This window comes from Clupea harengus, chromosome 10, assembly GCF_900700415.2.
Source record: "Clupea harengus chromosome 10, Ch_v2.0.2, whole genome shotgun sequence".
Lineage (NCBI taxonomy): Eukaryota > Metazoa > Chordata > Actinopteri > Clupeiformes > Clupeidae > Clupea > Clupea harengus.
This window is the reverse complement of record NC_045161.1, coordinates 17,487,280-17,509,406: the sequence shown is the minus strand read 5'-3', so window position 1 is coordinate 17,509,406 and position 22,127 is coordinate 17,487,280. Positions and strand designations below refer to the sequence as shown.

Sequence of the window (22,127 nt, the reverse complement as noted above, 5' to 3'; positions counted from 1 at the left end):
ACACACACACACACACACACACACACACCAGTTGAAGGGTCTGAGTCAGATCCCATCTCAAATAAGAGGAGAGACATTATGGGTAAGGAAATTATGACTTTACTTCATTACACTGCATCACCTCTCTCTCACTTTCTTTCATACACACACACACACACACACACACACACAGGTCAATGAAGCTGGTGTCAAAACAACATGATGGTACAGGATATCTGAGTGGTGAGGTCCGAATGTCCACTGGGCACAGACACACAGGCTGCGCTCCCAGCTCGAGCCAACTGAAGGTCCTTAACACACCCACACACGTTGAATGGGTGGAAGTGATGTCATCTCACAGGAAGTTGTATAGCTTGTCCGTAATTGGAAAATGGAATTGGAAACAAGGCACTTAAGATCCCCAAAGTCAAAGACTGGCTCAAGTCTGCAGAGGAGCCGCGCGCACGCACGCACGCACGCACGCACGCACGCACGCACGCACGCACGCACGCACGCACGCACGCACGCACGCGCACACACACACACCTGCTGCTCCACACTGGTGCAACGGAGGGCAGAAAACAAAATTACAGACTGTCCACTGACACACACACACACACACTCACACTCACACTCTCACCTCACACACACACACACTGATTACACATTGATCAAATAAACACTCCATTGGTACAACCAAGAATCCAAATAAAAATAAGAAAAACAGGATACTATAAAACCAGAGGAGCATGAAACCATCAGGGGGGGCCGGGGGGGTTAGAGTAAAATGAGGCCAGAGAGAAAGTTCCTGTCCACACGTCTCCTGGGCGGGGGCGGGGGCGCAGGGGCGTGGTCCTGGAGGGCCTCAAGAGAAAAGCGAGATTGGGCAGGGGGGGTGGGTGAATGTGCCCCTGTCCCCCCCCCCCCCACCCCACCCCACCCCACACACAGAGCAGTGGGGGCTTTGGTCCCTTCACTCCCATGAAGGAGCACAGCTGACCTCTACATGGCTGCAACCTCAATCTGGACATAGAGCTGACTCACGCCAGCCTGCAGCGGAAACACACGCACACGCAAACACAGAGTAAATTAACACTGGTACACTTAAAAGGACCATCTCTCCACCATCTGAAGATCTGTCTAAGTCCTTTAAGTGTGTGAGATGTTACAAGACACAGTGTGTATGCATATACATTAAACCTTCATGAAAATGTTGAATGCTGTGTGAAGATGTGTGTGTGTTTGTGTCTGACCTGTGTGAAGATATTGTGTGTGTGTCTGACCTGTGTGAACATATTGTGTGTGTATGTGTCTGACCTGTGTGAAAATATTGTGTATGTGTGTGTGTCTGACCTGTGTGAACATATTGTGTGTGTGTGTGTGTCTGACCTGTGTGAACATATTGTGTGTGTGTGTATATGTGTCTGACCTGTGTGAACATATTGTGTGTGTGTGTGTGTGTGTGTGTGTGTGTCTGACCTGTGTGAAGATATTGTGTGTTTGGCTGAGGATCCATCTTGCGTCGGCGTCAGGTGCCACCAACAGTTTTAGAGTTCCGATGTAGACATCCGTACACAGTGTCCAGAAATGGGGCTCCTGCAGGTTATACACACCCTGCAGCTGTTGCACCTGCGCGCACACACACACACACACACACACACACACACACACACAGACACATGAACATGCATGTACACACACACAGCATCATGAGAGTTGAGAAGAAGAGCCTAAGAGCTCTACAGACATTAGTGGTGCAGATAGACAGGTGAGTGTGAGTGTCTCACCCGCTGGTAGCACTCTGGGAGGGCGTTGTCCAGGGAGGAGGGGGTGCGCTGCATGAGAATGCCTATGGACTGCTTCAGCAGAGGAATCACACTAGTGAAGGAGACACACATTTAGTACAAGCACTGAGATGGAACACAAGCACTGAGATGGAACACAAGCACTGAGATGGAACACAAATACTGAGATGGAACACAAGCACTGAGATGGAACACAAGCACTGAGATGGAACACAAATACTGAGATGGAACACAAGCACTGAGATGGAACACAAGCACTGAGATGGAACACAAGCACTGAGATGGAACACAAGCACTGAGATGGAATAGAAATACTGAGACCAAACAATTCGAACAGCAGACGTGGCTCTGAGGGCGGGGGGCTGGGAGGGGCTGTTTACTGAGTGTCAGGCCCAGTCTTTGCCCCCCCCCCTTCCACCACAGATGACAATGACGCTGCACTGCACTACACACAGCAGCCCTAACACCACCAGCACCACTAACACACACACACACACACACACACACACACACACACACACACACACACACACACACACACACACACACACACACACACACACACACCGCTCGTCTGCGTCTGCATATGTGCGTATTTGCGTGCGTGTGCGTCTGAGTGTGTGCTAATGATGTCATGAATGGATGGACAGAGCAGCAGCAACCACACTGACCTCAGAGGGAGGGAGAGAGAGAGAAGGAGGGAGAGAGAAAAGGTAGGGAGAGGGAAGAGAGAGAGAGAGAGAGAGAGAGCGAAGGAGGAAGGGAGATGGAAGAGAGAGAAAAGGAAGGGAGAGGGAAGAGAGTGTAGTACAGAAAGGGAGACAGGGTATTTCAATCAGATAATTTCAAACGAGGGAAAAAACTAAACAGATTGATAGTGTGTGTGTGTGTGTGTTGTAGTTGGCCATCTCTGCTGAGGTTAGGAGGATCAGATCATGGTGGACTCACGAGAGATCTCAGAGCAATGGCCTTAAACGCACACACACACACATCCTGTCACACACTCTTCCCACAAAGCATGTGCCTCTGACACAAACCTAAGTGTGTGTGTGTACACCACTTTCCAGAAATCTATACATTTCCTACCAGCTCAGCACTGCATGCCTGTAAACTCTCTTGTGGTAAGTGGTTGTCTGACTGGGCACGCGCCTGTCTGTGTGTGTGTGTGTGTGTGTGTGTGTGTGTGTGTGTGTGTGTGTGTGTGTGTGTGTGTGTGTGTGTGTGTGTGTGTGTGTTTTGATGGAAGTAATGAGATTCCACAGAATCCTGCCTGTGCAAACGTTTTCTTTAATGGCTACATTACTCACATATGTGTGAGCATGAGAGAGTGACTGAGTGTGTGTGTGTGTGTGTGTGTGTGTGTGTAATGCTGGCAGTGCCCTGACAGCAGACAAAGTGGTACCCAGGAGTATGACATCATGCCATTGTTCCACCTCTTCCTCTTCGGAAAGGGGAGGGCGACTTCTTTCTTTACTCACCCTAAACAAACACACACCAATACCAAAGAACCAAAGAGACCAATGACACATAACACCCTCAACCAGTCCTTATTTTGTATGTCAAGGTTGTGGGTACACCCACTTTCCCAAACACATACACACACACACAACAAATGACAATGGCAGCACTCAGGCGGTGTGAGGTGAAGAGTGACTCAGCATTTTGAGTAAAGAGTGACATAGCACAGTGAGTACAGTGGAGTAATGATACAAAGTTGAATCCTGTGCAAATGAGGATCCAATTTCGCTAGCAGTGGCCAATCAGATATAATTTACTAAATAGCAAAGTTTGTAAAGCGCTGTAAGGGGTTGACAGAATGACAGTTCTGATATAAAGACAAGTGACTGGATGGCCTACTAGCCGGCTAGCTTGCTAACTAGTCCAGTCTGTTACACTATTTCCAGACGCCAGGACACACACACTCAAACCGAAGCGAGCAGAATGAGTAAAGGGGAGTAAAAGGTGACACTGCAGAATGAGTAAAGGGGAGTAAAGGGTGACACTGCAGAATGAGTAAAGGGGAGTAAAGGGTGACACTGCAGAATGAGTAAAGGGGAGTAAAGGGTGACACTGCAGAATGAGTAAAGGGGAGTAAAGGGTGACACTGCAGAATGAGTAAAGGGGAGTAAAGGGTGACACTGCAGAATGAGTGAGGGCTCTTAGGGTTACTGACTGATTAATTACTTGTTCATTTCTCCGACAATTCACTGCATAATCACATCTCGTCATCTTGAAGCTCATTGGCTGTTGACATATCACTGTAAAGGGGCGACAGTGGTACAGTGGTAGAGAAGTCGTTTAGTAATCAGAAGGTTGCTAGTTCGATTCCCTGTCGAAGCGTCCTTGAGCAAGACACTGAACCCCTAATTGCTCCTGATGTGCAGTGTGCCATCAGTGTAAATGTAAAATGTGTATACATTGTAAGTCGCACATATGTAAGTCGCTTTGGATAAAAGCGTCTGCTAAATGACTAAATGTAAATGTAAGTGCATGTCATGTCCTAAAGCTCCTTGAGTATGATCACACTGAGCAGCATGCTGATGATGACTAAACATGCTCTCATGGGACAGAAGTCACTAGTGAACTCCAGAAGAGAGAGAGAGAGCGAGCGAGCGAGAGACACACAAAGGAAGAGGGGGGAGAGAGAGAGTTCAGGAGAAAGTAGCAGCCTGAAAGTGACGTTGACTTGCAGGAGATCTTTCCAGCAGACAAGGGGGGGGGGAAAGCAGGAGCTTTGAGGTTTGGCAATCCCAGCGGGACTGCAGCTAGAGCACCGATGACCCACTAAACCTCAGTCCAGCACTGATCTTCTCTCTCCGTCTTTCCTCCATGCCAGACATGAGAGGCTGTCCGTAACATCTCCAGCACTGGCCAAATGCCGGAGCGCTGACCGTAGCTTCGGAGAAGCAGTGGAAAATAAAAACACACTCTCACACACAGAACCTGATAACCCACCATTAACTCTGCCGACTGGCCAACTGCAACACAGCCAGCTCCACGGGGAAACTATACAATTAGATGCCAGACACGCAGAGTCTCTCACACAAACACACACACACAAACAAACACAGAGTGACAAACAGACAGACACACACAGATTAAAGCCCAGAGGAAAGCTCCAGTGCCCTGGGGGTCATTTAGTTCCGGTGTTTGTTCTTGAGGCGTTTTACAGTTTCTCTGATGTGAAATATACACACACATGAACTCTACAGTGGGGGCAGTTTCACTCACTTCTAGTCCTGAGGTCTAACCCTAGGGCCTCACAGAGGATGCCCCTCCCCCCCCTACAGCCGGGCAAACGTGTGCACTGCTTACTATTACTAACCGCACCCGCACCACACATGTGCTGCATGCCACACACACACACACACACACCTCCAGCACTACACACTGTGTGCTGTGTGCCACGTCTACTAATAACAGACTGCACTGCACTCTCTCAGTCACAACCATCTCACACATCAGCCATGTATGCATACATGGAACACACACTCAAGTCATTCCCCACAGGAGGAGTTCTTGCACACACACACACAGGCTAACAAACCTTTTAAACACACACACACTTGCTAACAAACCTTTTACTCACACACACACACACACACAGGCTAACAAACCTTTTATTCACACACGCTAACAAACCTATTCACCTACTTATCCCCTCTCCTCTAACCAGTCAGCATCATATTGGTCAGATAAACCCACTATACAGCTCCATCACACACACACACACACACACACACACACACACACACACACACACACACAAGCTCCAGGCCAGAACAAACAGGCCTGCGTTCCCTCCAAACCTGCGGGTCGGTTGTCCGGTCCAAACCAGCCTGACCACATCGCCTCTGCAGCACCAGTTATGGGCATGATCACAGAGCACATGAATATTCCAGTGCAACCAATCAGAACCGGCCACAGGGCAACCAATCAGGACAAGCCACGGGGCAGCCAATCAGGATGGGCCACAGGGCAGCCAATCAGGCATCTACTTAAACCAGTATAGCCATTTTCTCCACTCGTAGGTCCAGTCAGCACTCTGCCATGGTAACAGACTACACGCTTAAGCTCCATTATAGTCAGAACCTCCTGACCAGCCCAGTCACACACAGAGACATGATGGAGCTGTAGGTGAGAGAAGACCGGTGTCACAGCTGCAGGTAAAGACCAGTGTCACAGTTGCCTCATAACGCACCTGTGCTGATAATTACACAGCCTCATAACGCACCTGTACTGTTACTAACACAGTCTCATGACGCACCTGTGCTGATACTAACAGCGCCTCATAATGCACCTGTGCTGATTTGCAGTTCTAGATAAAGCCATTTTTGGCCCTCCCTCCCTCATCACGTTGAGTATTATGGGCTGGGCGCCATGTTAAAGGGAGGTTAGTGTATATGGTTGGATCTGGTCATTTCCTTGGCCTAACTAGACACCCATTCACACAGAGTGAACTGGAGGGCATTAGAGGGAGCGACGGAAGAACGTTTGAGATGAAGAACAGAACAGAAAAGAGGAGAGGAGAAGAATGAACAGAAGGAGGGGGATAAAGGAAAGAGCTTAAGCTGAAATCTCAACGACAGAAAAACCCCTTTGGGATGAAAGCGGGGTCTCTGTTAAAAGATGCCTTTGTTCTCACATATTTTAAAGGAGTAGTCACACATCGCCACCACATTCTTCAGGAGAGCAGGAAAAAAACGCCAAGCATGCAGAGAGACGGAGGAACAGAAAGATGTGTGAATGAATGAGGATTGAGAGAGAAAGGAGGGGTAGAGAGACAGGGAGAGAGGGAAGGAGAGAGAGAGAGAGAGAGGAGAGAAAGAAAGGGGGGTGGAGAGACAGGGAGAGAGAAAGAGAGAAGGGGGGACAGCAAGGGGGGCGTGAGAGAGAAGGGAAAATAGGGGTGAATGCATACAGTTTTTTGTTTTTTTGCACTGACTCATTAGAACGGTAGAACAGGGAGGCCCTCTCTTCACTGTATCTAACACACACACACACACAAGAGTCTAAGGGACAGATGTCTGCTTGTGAGGGGGCAATGCACATACTGAAACGCGCCACAACACTCAGTGTTTGAGCAGCATGTGTTTAACTGTTACTGATCCGACAGGCAGCCGCTGGGGCACCCATGAAGGGGTCCTGAGAGGCTCAGGGGGACGGCAGAGGGGAGCGCTGGCAGGAAAGGCCAAGTGTGTTCACCACCAACGACATCGAACTTTCCTTTAGTCACCTCCTGTCCAGATCCTTCAAATACAGAAGTGTTTCTGTGTGTGTGTGTGTGGACACAGATCAACCCCAGCCCAAGAGGCTTCAGTAAGATCAGATCATAAAACAACCTATGTGCAACAGGCAGGAGTGTGTGTGTGTGTGTGTGTGTATGTGGTGTGTGATGTGGTGTGTGTGTGTGTGTGTGTGTGTGTGTACTACTGCACCCACACAGACACACCCGCTGGCATCACACAGCTGCAGCACACGCCACATGAGACGCAGACGCTCGGCATGCTGGGAATGGGTGGCAGCTCCACCCTTAGCTGGTCTGTAATTGGTGAGTGTGGAGAGGGTGTGTGTGTGTTTGTGTGTGTGTGTGTATGTGTGTTGTGCATGTGCGTCTGTGCGTGTGTGGAGGAGCAGGCTTGAAGTGGCTAGAAAAAATGGGATTGGGGGGGACATGAAGGACAGAGGGGGGTGGGGAGAGGGTTCGGTAAAGCGCGTGTTTCTGTGTGTGTGTGTGTGTGTGTGTGTGTGTGTGTCTCTCTTGTGGCTGCAGGGAGGAGCAGAGAGTCTGTGATTATCCCCTCTTCTGCCTGTCTGTCAGAGAGCTAACAGGTGGGGACTATGAGAACTGTGTGTGTGTGTGTGTGTGTGTGTGTGTTTACAAGTAGGAGTATGTGTTTGTAAGAAGTGAGAGTGTGCGAGAGCATGTTTGTGTGTTTGTGAGAGAGTGTGTGTGTGTGTGTGTCCCGTGTGTGTGTGAGAAGCGTGCATGCGTGAGTGCGTGCGTGTGTGTGAGCATGTGTGTGTGTGTGTGTGTGTCCCGTGTGTGTGTGTGTGAGTGAGAGAGCGTGTGTGTGTGTGTGTCTCACCTGACTCCGATGAGTAAGGCGATGAGCATGGAGCAGACGGGGTCAGCGATCATCAGGTCGTACTTCTGCATGAGGATTGCAGAGATGATCACGCCGATGCTGCCCAGCGTATCCGCCACGATATGGAGGAAGATTCCTACACACACACACACACACGGCAAATTTAAACATTGACATCATAACACATCATGTGAATCTGAACTGGGTCTGCTGTGTGTGAGAACAGCAACTGTTCCTACATTAGTCTATTCTCACACACTCACAAACAAACTCACACACACACACACACACACAGCAATCTGTTGGTCGTACTGCCAACTTACAGACATACAAATGGGAGAGCCAGTCCAGAATCATAGAAAGAGGTTGTTGAGCGCATACAAACTCTAGCTTCCAACACACACTCACACGCACACTCACGCACGCCCGCACGCACAGAGTCTCTTTTAAATTCTTAATCAGGCCGTCAACACAGACATCTACATCTAAAGACCCTCAGTGTCAGAGGGGGACAGCACTCACACACATTTCCTTGATACAGAAGACTGTGTGTGTGTGTGTGTGTGTGTGTAAGAAGTTTATTTGGCTTTCAACGATTATGAAACCAAGACCATCGGGATAAAACTGTTCATGTGCTGCATTCCGTTTCAAAATGATGCTCTTATTATCATCTTTGCCTTAAAACATCCAACACACACACACACACACACACACGACCAGTGGGCAAGACCAGTGGTGTAGTTGAAACACTGAGGTATTAAATGTTGAGTCCAAGCGGTTCTCATGTGCGGTTTAATGCCCAAATCTGACGAAACACGATGAAATGTTAGCCACTACACCACTGTTTACACGGAACACTGTGTGTGTGTGTGTGTGTGTGTTAGAAAGAGTGTTAGTGTGTGTGTGTGTGTGTGTGACAGAGAAAGAGTATTTGTATGTGTGTGTATAAGAGTATGTGTGAGTGAGTGAGAGAGAAAGAGAGTGTTTTCCAAAGAGTGTCTTAGCACCAGAACCCCCCCCCCCCCATCCAATCTACCCCATCTCTCTCATTTGCTGAATGCTGCTCACCCCCAAAGCAGGCCTCCCAACGTCCCCCAGTCCCCCAACCCCCCCCCCCCCTGTCGCACTGTGTGCCAGAGTGAAGGGGACAAACTGCTTCTCCCCCACCCCCCTCTCTTTCTTTCTCTTTACCCACCGTCGTCTCTGTGCTCTCTCTTTCCCTCTCCCTCAGGGTTAAGGGGCCAAGCTGCTTTCTCTTCTCTACTCATTCCCACAGCCAGAGAGACAAAGGCTGTTTAAAGGGACCGAGTAGGAGGGTCCACACAGCTCCTGTTAACGCCGCAGCACTCCACACACACACACTATTATACACATATACTAATACACGTGTATACACACACACACACACACACACACACACACTATTATAAACACACACTTATACACATGTGTAGACACACACCCCTACACATGCAAGTCAGCAAGCCAGAGCTGCACTCCAGTGTTTGAGCAAAAGCAGGGTAGAGCCCCCCTGAGACACACACACCCTAATGTGCACAGCTTCCCCTTACCCACATGTATATACACACACCCTAATGTGTGTAGCTTCCCCATACCCACATGTATAAACACACACCCATATGTGTGCAGCTTCAGTCTATTATGATCCATGAAGTACAACACCAACATCAGTGATCAAAACACTTCAGCCCGCCTCAGCACAGACAGAGCCTCAACCTCATCTCGGTCTCTCACCTGAGCCCAACACTCTAGAGATGGTCACAACTCTAACGCAGGTTTCTCACACACACACACACACACACACACACACACACACACACACACACACACACACACACACACACACACACACACACACACACACACACACACACACACACACACACACACACACACACACACACACACACACACACACACACACACACACACACACACACACACACCCCTTATGAAGTCTCACTCCTCTTACAGCCCATATATCAGATGGTGTGTGGTGCCACCTGGTGGCCGGTGAGAGTACTTCAGCAGCAGAGTGGCTTACCTTCCAGTATCTGTTTGTTGGCGACTTTTCCCGAGTTAGGACTGTGGTTGTCTGGAACAAAGACGCAAGAAAGGTTTTCACTACAAACAGCCCCAATCATTCTGGCGTCTAGAGGGGTGATGGTCAGACTCATTCTGTCGTCTAGAACCATAAACAGAGAGCAGGAGAGGGTGACAGTAGAACAGAACAAAAAGCAGGAGAGGGTGACAGTAGAACAGAACAGAACCACAGACAGAGAACAGGAAAGGACGACAGTTCAACAGAACAGGTTCAACTTTAAGGAGTGCACTACTCACCATGGCACTGGTCTTCATGGGAGTGTCCATGCCCGTGGTCATGCCCGTGGTCATGCCCATGCCCGTGTCCGTGGTCGTGCCCATGCCCATGTTCGCTGTGACTGTGTCCATGGCCATCCTGACTGTGGGCTTGACCAACGCTACCGTTGATGAGGGAGTGGCTGTGGCCATGACCTATGGATGGAGATTCGGACCAATCAGATGGCACGTTCTGTGTTTCATCACATCCCACAGAAATCCCGAACTGGAGTAAAGATAGAGCGCCTCTAAAGACCCAAACAGGGAGTTTGGTTTTATTTTCTAGGTTTCAAAAGGTGCTAGAAGCCCCAGTAACATTAAAGGACAACTTTGATATTTTCTAGCCTGGGCCCCATTTTCCTCATCTTTTTGGACCCAGCTTTCACTATCTAAATTGGTCCAGCATTGAGTTTCTTCAGTCATAGTTAAAGATAAACTTGAACTCTAAAGGCACACTATGAAACAGTCATTTCCTAATGCTCGAAAGAGGTAAACAGACACAGGTGTATCTCTGCAGGGATCCTTTCCATGTTGTCAGACACATACAAACAAAGCAAACGATTTACCCTGACGCAGATGCTGCCCCATATGATTCCGTTGTATAGACATTTTGCCTTTGCCAGTTATAGCATTCTGACTCAACGCTGGGCTGACTTCGATCATTTTTGCAACTCAGGTTAGAAAAACCGGAGGTCCCTTTTAAGTTAGCAGTAAGGCAAGTGTGGCATTGGAGACTGTGGAAGAGGCTGGTGTAAGGGTGGCAATGTTGGTGTAAGTGGTGTGAGTGTAACAGCATGGATGATGTTGGTGTATCTTACCCTCTCCCCCGTGCGAGTGTGAGTGTGAGCATGAGCAGGTGTATCTTAACGTCTCCCCTGTGCGAGTGTGAGTGTGAGCATGAGCAGGTGTATCTTAACATCTCCCCTGTGCGAGTGTGAGGAGGCGTGTCTTACCCTCTCCCCCGTGCGAGTGTGAGTGTGAGCATGAGCAGGTGTATCTTAACGTCTCCCCTGTGCGAGTGTGAGTGTGAGCATGAGCAGGTGTATCTTAACGTCTCCCCTGTGCGAGTGTGAGGAGGCGTGTCTTACCCTCTCCCCCATGTGAGTGTGAGGAGGCGTGTCTTACCCGCTCCCCCGTGCGAGTGTGAGCATGAGTAGGCGTGTCTTACCCTCTCCCTCTCCCCCGTGCGAGTGTCCGTGGCCCCCGTGCTGGAACACGAAGATGCCCACCAGGTTGACCAGCAGCCCGGCGATGGAGACGGGGAGCAGGCGCTCGTGATGGACGTCAGGAGGCTCCAGAAAACGCTGGGGGTCATAGTAACACTCACTAATCCAGCCAGAGGCAGCAGTATGCTCTAGTCTCACTGACAGAGTGTGTGTGTGTGTGTGTGTGTGATTTATGAGGGCGCCTACCTCTACTCCCTCAGAGAAGATGAAGAAGGCGGTGAAAATGAGGAAGAGGCCGTTGACAAACCCTGCAAGCACCTCTGCTCTCACGTAGCTGCAACACACAGACGCATGTCTCTCAGCACCAAACAACCACAATATCACCATAATACACACATGCGCATACAGGGTAGGGCTGAGCAATATCATTGGTCCATATTGCAGTATTTTTACACGATGATACACAAAATACATCATATTTTTCTGCTTAGTGGGCTAAATGTTCACCTATACTGATGACACACACACACACACACACACACACACACACACACACACACACACACACACACACACACACACACACACACACACACACACACACACACACACACACACACACACACACACACACACACACACACACACACTAAACTGTATTGCTTACACCAAACACCACTGCAAGTGCCTGGGACTAAACCAGATATCTATTTCACAATCATCAAGATGTCTTAGCATGTAGGGTACCTGTCTTTTTGAGACTACATATTTTTTACAAAGGTCTCAAGTTAACTTATTCTGTTATACCATTAAAAATATTTCCTGCTGTGACTGAAGCTTCACTAGCTAACAGTTAGCTGATTAGACCTGTCGCTGGTGCCTACGTTGTGCTACGGGTTATGTAACGCAACAGCAATCTATATCGATTTACATGCTATTGTGTCATCCTATATCTCATTAGAAAATATATTGCTATATACCTTATATATACAGATATAATCGCCCAGCCCTAACGCAGAACTCCAAATCACATTGACAATATCACACACAGACACAGAGCTGCAAAACACACCAACAATGCTACACACACACACAGAGCTGGATCCCTGTGCAACACACACCAACAATGCAACACACACACAGAGCTGGATCCCTGTGCAACACACCAACAATGCTACAGGTCCACTCTCCTCCACCAGGCAGAGAGCCCTGTGTGTGCAGGCACCAGATAAGAGTGTGAGCTCTTGCAGGTGATGTGTGTACATGTGTGTGTGTGTGTCAGTTCTGGCAGGTGATGTGTGTGTGAGTTCTTGCAGGTGATGTATGTGTGAATGTGTGAGTGTGTGTGTGTGTGTGTGTGTGTGTGTCAGTTCTTGCAGGTGATGTGTGTTTGAATGTGTGTGAGTTCTTGCAGGTGATGCATGCGTGAATGGGTGTGTGTGTGAGAATGTGCCTGCATTTATGTTTGCTGTTGCAGATTTGCGTGTGGACTGAATCTTAAGGGGTGTGCGTGTGTGCGGGCGTGTTCTCACCCGTAAGAGAAGGAGTCGTTGGCCCTCCACCGTGAGATGACTGATGCTGCTAGTCCCGCCAGGAGAGCCGTGCAGTCAAAGAACATATGAAAGGAGTCCGAGATCAGCCCTAAACTGGAAACAAAAAACACAACACACATCTTACACACACATACATTACATCCAAACCTTACACAAACACACACACACACACACACACACTAGGGGTGGGCGATATGAGCTAAAATTCATATCATGATATTTTCCACTGTCCAGACGATATCGATATGATATCACGATATATGAGGAAAAAAAATCTGAATCACATTGTAATAGCCTTTCTTAGCTAAATGACATTAGTTAAGGCAAAATATGTCATCATGAAAAGTAAAAATCAAATAATGATAAAATAAATATGTATCTAGTGATATGTGCTACAAATGTAATTTCTGTATGATTCCGATCATTTCAAGCATTTTTATAACCAAAAATCGCTGAATTTGAGCATGTCCTGTTCAAACAGAGAGGAGACATGCGAGGTGAGGCAGCGACGAGCAGCGCCTCATCTCAGATTGTGCGCATGCCTTTTGCTTTCTCGTTGTTTGTCACCACTGTAGTATTTGTGGACACTTGTATTATATGTCCTTTCTATCCATAGAATAGGTAATGTATTTCACGTGTGTGTAGAACCTATAGTCTTGCTGATCTGACATAAACCCGCATAACAGTGAAAAAGCACTGAGGGGAGGCAAACAGTACCTCGGTCTCAATGAAGGGGGCGTGCACGAGAGCCTGAAACTGGGCTTTCAAGAAACGTGAAATGTTAAATAATGGGACACCAATGCCGGAGCTAAACGGTATGCTTCAAACGACGAGACAGAAGATAACGCAATCGAATACTCACATTCAAAGCCAAATTGCTTTTGAAAAATGTTAGAACCTCAAGAATAGATTTGGCTTTGGACGAATATCGGAGACTAAATATTAGCATGAGCAATATTCGCTAACATTACATTGATATCAGATTGTGAGCCCTTTGTCGATTTCCCATTATTTCTCTTAGGATTGTTTATATCTATGTGAAGCCATTTAACATCACACAAGTGGTTGTAATCACTTTGAACCCAAGACTGCTTTTTAATGGTGAGCTGATTTTGAGAAATTAAACTTTGCAGCTAAAGATGTGTTTCCTGGTTATGGTTGTCGAATTGCTGTGCTAGCTAAGGAAACTTTTAATAACCTTAGCATAAACGATTTAAATGGAAGAGTTACAATTGCATGAAATGATAGCTAGTTATCTAGCTGATGTTATAGTCTCCTCGATTTAACTCATAAAATTATAATGGGAAAAGGTAGAAACCCTCAGGGTGCCTGTGCAACTTCGTATGAAAGAGTTCATATTCACACATCACGAGTTCATCACAAGCTAGCAGCTGCCAACTGTATGTACCTTACCTATGTGGGTTAAGAATGATGATATGAAATATGATGAACAAACAGTAGACAATGTGCAAGCTGCCAATTGAATGGTGATTTAACAGGTTGCTGGTGCTTATACCTTTGGCTAAAACAACACGGCGACACAACTGTCTATTATTCTTATTTGGTCGAGGTCGGAGATTTTGAACCGAAACCAGTTCCTAACGACAGAGGTGCCCCCATTCTTTTGAACCAATTCGTCATCATCCTGCTCTTGAGCAACATCACTTTCTGCGTGTTCGCTTATCCTCGATTGTTCACTTATGCACTTATAATAAGCGATATATTAGTACGTAGCCTGCCTACCAACTTCAGCTGCCTGCACGCTTGTTTGTTGCTAGCACTACATGCGCGCAACAAATGCATGCGCCGTCCGCTCATTAAAATAGGTCGACATTAACATACATTCCTTTTTTCGTAAGAACCAAGAAAGGTTAGATTAAAATAAAAAGATGTAGATACTTAGTACTATCACTCAGTTGAAATTGGGAACAAAACAATATGAATGCCAAATTCGAATTTATGAATTATGAATAAATCGCGGTATCCACGGTATTGCAAAATCCATATCATGGCGTGGCACAATACCGGTTTTTACTATCAAACCGGTATATCGCCCACTCCTAACACACACACACACATTACATTAAAAACCTTACACACACACGCGCGCATTACATTAAAAACCTCACACACACACTACATCAAAACTTTACACACACACACACACATCAAAACTGTACACACACACACACACACACACACTACATCAAAACTTTACACACACACACACACATCAAAACTTTACATACACATATACATCAAAACTTTACACACACACAACCCTTACACACACATTACATCAAAACCTTAGACACACAGTTTACAGACACACCCCTTACACACACACACACACAGATTACATCAAAACCTTAGCCACACCCCTCTTACAAACACAAAACCTCTGTTAAGGTGAAATAATGCTCAGTGTTTGGCTTTGCCAGAAGTCTATGAAGGCACGTCTTCAGGTTACATATTAGAACACAAACCTCAGGTTGGTGTAACTATCTGACTTGTGTGTCAATAGGCCTTAACCACATCACAGCAGTCCAAACAGACACAAACACTGCGTCAGAGATTATGTATGAATAACAAATGATGCATATGATGCAGATCGCAGTTTAAAACGTCGCTTGGGTACACCAATGTACACACTAAAATGATTTAACATTAAGGCTACCCTTCACGGACCAGGAGGCCACCTGGGCCGTTGATCATTTACGTGCCGCCAGAATGCCTTCATCCAATGAGGGGCTTCATTCCATTGCAACACTAACCAGTGATGCCATGAGCCTCTCCACCGCAGCCTCAGCTAACCGGCAGCGCGGCGCTGACGGCTGCATGCTCGCCTTAAGACCTACGTGGCACATCCTGGATGTGGAGTGACGTTCGTGTTGCCCTAGCTGCAGCTCTTACCTGTTACTCCAGATACCGAAGAGCAGCTCCACAAAGGCAAAGGACAGATTCAGACAGAGAAAGAAGAACAAATTCCGAGAGGTTTTGTCCGCGAGAATTGATCTGAAAGAAGAGATTACGGGTTAAACAAAACAATTCTCAAGCGAACAGACTCACTTGTATGCTAGCTAGCTAGCTAACACGTCAAGCAGCCAGGCAAGCGAACAAACATGACATTATAGATGCATGATTGCTAATTGTCGCTGTGATCCTGCATGGTTTTACACACAGAGTTATAAACTAAAACACAAACCAACTGACACCATGACTGAAGTGCACAGTAGCTAGTGATAATAGTTCAGTAGGTTAGCTTGTTTGCTAGTTGGCACAATTAACTTGCTAGTTACCCAGATGGCACCGAAAGGTGATGAATGAAACCGTAAAGAAATGTGTCTGGCAGGACTGGCTAGTGTTGCAATGCAGTGTGCTGAATGAACATCTCTTTCACGACAGATATCAACTGACCCGTATAAACACTTATCACTGCAAACGCCCAGCCAACAAATCAAAGTTGTCTGGCTAGCATTAGCTACGTGGGGAGTCACAATACGGCACTGACGCTTCGCGTTCTCCACCAAGCCTAATGTGAACGCTCGTCAACGTCTGTCATTTCATTATACTTCAGAAGAAACCAGAGAGTACACGCACAGATGTCCCACCTAAAAAACACAATAAATGCCCCGGTACCAAGCACTGCCTTACTTTGTGGCTGACTGACTAGCTAGGATAGCCCTCTGAGGTGCACTCAAACCTATGCAGCTGTTAACTCCAAAGAGATGCTGAGAGCCCGTGTTAGCTTGACTACATTAACACATTGCGGTGGCAAAGACTAAATAAATTCAGTTTGGTATGGTCAGTTTGATACCAGCGGAGCTGTCTTGAACTGAGTTACAATTTTAGCTGTTAAGGAGAAAACCAGAAAAGGTTTTCGCTAACAAGCTAGCTAGCAAGCTGGACATGTAAGGAAATTCGCTAACGTTACTGAAAACGTCTTCGTTGCCAGTAGCTGGAAATAGGAAATGTAGGAACAGAAGATTTAGTTACCTAAACCATCCCGAAATCTTGGCGACGAGGTTAAATTTAGTAGGCTTATATTCGTCATCCTTAATTGATAGGGGTAACATTTTTACCCACACCTACTGAAATCCCCAGTAGAGTCCACGGGGCTCACAACTTCAGTCAGTGGCTGGTGCAAAAGTAACCGTACGCTTCCGGTCAGCAGAGGGCGCTTTAAAACTATTTTTTGCCGCTGTTACTTGTTTTGTGCACTGTGACTCATTTCATATAAGCCTTCTAATAAACTGAAATTTGCCCATTGGTCCTTTAAGCAACAGGCGAAACCAACACGGACCTGACCAATTTATCTGATTAGATTACTGGCCACCCTCAAACAGTATGGTATGGGCTGCGGAAGTGGACTTGAACCCCTGTAGCCAGTGGCGAAGTTCCTTGATCTACTCGGTTGGGAAACCACTGGGGCAGAGACAATGTAAATGGCTACAGGAGTAAGTCCTGCCTCTGGTAACGTAATCAGCCAGCACTAGATGTCACCAGAGGTCCAGATCATAAGTCTGCGCAAACAGAGAACAATGTAAACCTGCACATGGACCTTAGTACGCAGTAATGAAAAACAGAAGTTATATTCTATCCTTTCAACAACCACATGTAGCTGAAGGACAACCCAACAGGAGACAACATCAGCTCAATATAATTGGCCCATTTCAAAACACATGAACAATCCTCATTCAGCTGTTTGTTTTATTAGTCATTGTTTCAGGATGAATTGTTAAACTGTTATTTTTTAATGGAAGCCATAAAAGGCGTATATTTTTACCAGAAATTATGATTTCCATTATTTTAGGGCAGAATTGGAAACAGGAAACTGCTTGACCCATATTATTCAAACTCTAAAGTAGTTTGGTTTGTCATGGCGCAATGCCAATAAATAAAATGAAAATAAATAGTTTTCCAGGTATTTGTATGGTTTGGGCTATTTCTCTGATAACTGAGAAGGAAACCAAAAGCATCAGAGGGGGAAATACCCAGTCTTTCATCTAAACTCTGATCTCTTATTTGATTGAATTATGACTCAACACAGCACTCTCTCTGACTTACATGAAACCATCTGACGTTTCACAGAGATATTAGTCTTGGCCTGGCAGGGCTGATAGACCCCTTTGTTTAAAAAAAATTAAAAAAAACACTTGAGTAACACAAAGCAAGGCAAAAACCCCTTGATGTGGGGATTGTAAGTGATAAGAACAGTGGGTCCCAATCCAATACACACACACACACACACACACACACACACACACAGTAAGAGATGAGAAAGTTGTCAAATCCACTTTGTTAAGCAACTGTGTATACACAACACATTCTGGGGCCACTGTAATAACTTCGATTAAAAAAAAAGAAGAAGAAAAAAAAAAAAAAAAGAAAGTCATCCCATTAGTAGAAAATGGACAGAACATTTTGAAAAATTATACAAAAGGTAACCTAAATTCTGAACAAAAAGCCTTAAATCAGGCTTAATCAATTAGAGGCCACTATAACATTACTAGAATTGAATACAAAATTAAAATCCCTCAAGAACAAAAAATCATGGGGCGTAGATGGATGGTACAGTCAAATGCAGAAACACAGCACACCTACATTAAGAGAGGCAATCTTGAAATTATTCAATTTAATCCTGTCTTCAGGCCCCTTTCCAGAACAATGGAAGGTGAGCCACATCACACCAATTCATAAAAAGGTGACAAACTTAATCCTGACAACTATAGAGGCATCTCACAAGGCAGCAATTTAGGGAAATTATTCTCTGAACAACAGAATAACACTATTTATCCAGAACAATAATATCATAAATTCATCCCAGATAAGTTTTTCTCAAAACAACAGACCAACTGACCATATATACACATCGCATACACTCATAGAGGAACATGTACAAAATGTTAAAAAAGGTAAAATATTTGGTCGTTTCATAGACTTTAGCAAAGCTTTCCATTTAGTATGGCACGACGGACTTATGTTGCAATTAATTGATGGTGGAATTGGAGACAAAAAGTATGACATCATTAAAGACATGACCAGACAAAAGGAGTTCGACAAGGTTGTTGCTTAAAGGAGCCATCGTATGCCCATTTTTCCACAAGTTGATATGGTTCCTTGGGGTCTCAATGAAATGTTTGTAACATATTTTGGTCAAAATACCACAAGAATCATTTCAAACAGCACCCTTTTTACCCTGTCAAAAACACCTCCCCACAGATTGACCTGTTTTGAGTGCCTGTTCCTTTAAATGCTAATGAGCCAGCTCCCCCCTCCCCCCCTCTCCCTCCCCCCTCCTCCACGAGATGCGCTCGCCTAGCTGCTGCCTGCCCAGCTAGCCATTACCTTTGTAGAAATATGGCTACTGCAGATGAAGATAGCGTCGTGCAACCATATCGTTTTGAACCAGAGTCAGACCCTGAACAAGAAAAGGCTCCCGAACAAGTTCGAGAAGTTAGGGCTCAACAGGACGTTTCTGAATGGTAAGTTACCTTTGTCACTTCTACATTTTTTTTTGTTTGTACATTGGCTAAGGTCTCACAGTCTTGTTAGCGGTTTTGAGAGCATAGTGGTGCTAGAGATTCGAGATACGTGAATAATTTGTGCATGTATGAGTATGTAGCAAATACAGTGTGTTTATGTAAGTTACTGTTTGTGAAAGTGTTTGTGTAAATGCAAGTAACGGGAACGCCATAAAGATATAAATGCTACATGAGTAAAGTTCCATCTGTAAACTAAAGTGTTATCTTACAACAGTAATTGACCAAGCAGGGGTGGGGGTAACGTTTTTACCTCCATTAATTAGCGTTTAAACCTTGTTTACTTATTAAATCGTTGTATTTGATGACTTATGACTTATTTGATGACTTATGTCTGTAATATGAACACAACTTTCAAATAAACTTTACCTGCAAAGTTGTCTTTTTTTAAAACTCTGTTTATACAGGTGTATTTGTGGCAAGTGTGATCAAATGCCTACGGAGCCTGAGCATGTATGCTGCAGGGAGATACCACAGGTAGTGTGAATTCATTTTGAATGGCACTGTAAATATGAAGTCATCATCTGTTTTATATTCCATGTCACTTACACTTTCAATATTCAAGCTTACAAGAAGACTACTGCAGCTTCAGAACCCAACTACATGTACGGTCGATCACCCAGGCCTTGAACCTGTGTGTTTGAACGTGTACTCACTACAGAATGCATCGAATGTTTATAGGGCAGATTATGGGCCTTTACGTCTAAGAGGAATAGAGCAGTACGTTTTATTTTTTTTTTATGCATGAGTTAGTCATTTCTGCAATACAAATATGACTGAGGAAAAAAATACAATAAATGACCCTTCCCTCTGTATTACTTTGCTAACTGCTCATTTTACACGCGTCAAATGTTGACATGTTACTTATCAAACACTAAAGGCACACAAAACTGTTTCTATACACTTTTATTGTCAGAAAGATTGCTAGAAAGAATGCCACAGTGCTTTTTAAACATAGTTATTAAATGTAATAGCTGGTACATATGTAATAAATACAAAAAAAGTATAATAAAAACTGATTACAAAATTACACTTTGTGCCATCTGTAGCCATACTGTAAACAAAGGAATACTTTATATATGTGTATCACCTTTTATTCTCTTATACAATGTAAACTTTGCTTAGACGTTACAGGTATTTGGCGTACAGAAGCTTTGTTGGCTGGTGTTGGGGCTATCTGGGCCGGAGAATCAGGGTCGTCCTGCCGTCCTGCGTTGTGCTCCAGATACGAAGAGTGTTCCCTGATGCTCAAGGAAGGTATACGGGGTTCAGACCTGCCCTCGATTGAACCTTGACACATAGCTGGCTACAACTTCCCGCTTGTCAGGTTTCTCAAACTGGGCAGAGAGATCCGCGGGTATTGGGATCTTCAGCACCTCATTCACATATGGGGCCGGGTCCTGAAAAACCTTGTGAAAGATGAGGTCCAACAGGTTATCCACGTACTCTGTAATACAAAAAAAAAATCCAAAACTTTTACATTGTTTTTATTTATTGTTTATATTGTATTTATTATTTTATTTTTATAATTATTTTGCAATTATATTATTCTATTTATTATGAAGACCATTTAAAGACAGCAGTTAATGTATATGTTATTTAAGTTTCACATACTGTTTGTACATTGTTTGACTTGGTGGAATTTCAAATAAAGCCTGTGACTCACGGAAGGTATTTCGGAAAAGCAAAAAAAACCGGCATGTTTTCCTTAAATGTCGACGAAGCCACCAACAAGTACATGGACAAAGTCCTGTTTTGTATTTATTTCCCAACATTAAAGTTACCAGTTCTTGTAACATTTTAATGTTTTGTTTGTTATTTGTTTTATTGATATATTTTCTAATAACAAAGTAATTATGGAAATGTTGCAATATAAAACTACATTATTATCTACAGTTCACTGTTGCACTTTAACAGTTTAAAAAGTAAATCGCTGTCCTTTTTCGTACATCCTCAATGAAATGGTTGCAAATCAAATCTTCTTCCACTGACATACCCTTATAACATGTCACCTTGTGATTGTAGGTCATCTTGTAACCTTTCAAGGACAAAGCTTAGCAGCAAAACTTGATATCAAAAGAAATTGTGAATGCTACATGTGTTAGTACCATATTGTAGTGAGGTGGAGTACTATTGCTGACCTTTCTTGGGATTGCAGTTTCAAAAGTCCCACCATAATCTGCAATCATTCATTTCTAAATGTTTTTATTTATTTTTTCCGACCCTGCGAATGTGTCCATGCCACGGGACACGACACCCCCCCCCCCCCCAAACACACACACACACAAAAAAAAGTTCAGGCTCAGGATTTTTTTTTGCTTTAAACCCTGCAAGCAACTGGGCAATTGAAGACAAAACGACCACTATAGGGATAGACAGTGCACGTAATATGATAGCCGCGGCTAGACTACTGTAAAAGGGCATTTAGAGGCATTAGATTGTGTCATGGTGTGGTTAATGGTTGTTTGACAAAAAAGAGAAAAATGTTCAAACATCCTATAAAAACAATGGCTAAGAAGCCCAAATCATTTCTGTTTGATTTAAAAAGAAAAGAAAAATGTTTTATTCAACCATACAATGGCTAAGAAGCCCAAATTCTGTTTAGGATGAAGAT

At 45.0% G+C, this 22,127-nt stretch overlaps 1 protein-coding gene across 1 annotated transcript; it reads right to left on the bottom strand.

Annotated features, from left to right (window-relative positions):
- Positions 1–488: 488 nt before the first annotated feature.
- Positions 489–17,312, bottom strand: slc30a7 (solute carrier family 30 member 7). Its single transcript, XM_012841943.3, has 11 exons — positions 16,968–17,312; positions 15,885–15,986; positions 12,951–13,064; positions 11,665–11,752; positions 11,421–11,556; positions 10,235–10,408; positions 9,939–9,989; positions 7,874–8,009; positions 1,767–1,857; positions 1,459–1,608; positions 489–1,029 (listed from the first exon to the last, which is right to left on the bottom strand). Exons 1-11 carry the CDS (start codon positions 17,045–17,047, stop codon positions 982–984), a joined length of 1,170 nt encoding a protein of 389 aa, XP_012697397.1. The 5' UTR covers positions 17,048–17,312; the 3' UTR covers positions 489–981.
- Positions 17,313–22,127: the final 4,815 nt, after the last annotated feature.

What these genes read in the sequence shown, in the direction of transcription:
- slc30a7 (XM_012841943.3), bottom strand. Translation starts at nt 17,047, where the DNA reads ATGTTACCCCTATCAATTAAGGATGACGAATATAAGCCTACTAAATTT. An exon ending in CCATGAAGACCAGTGCCATG is followed by an intron (nt 9,990 to 10,234) that starts GTGAGTAGTGCA and finishes TCTTTGTTCCAG; the next exon opens with ACAACCACAGTCCTAACTCG. An exon ending in CAACAAACAGATACTGGAAG is followed by an intron (nt 8,010 to 9,938) that starts GTAAGCCACTCT and finishes GTGTGTGTGTAG; the next exon opens with GAATCTTCCTCCATATCGTG.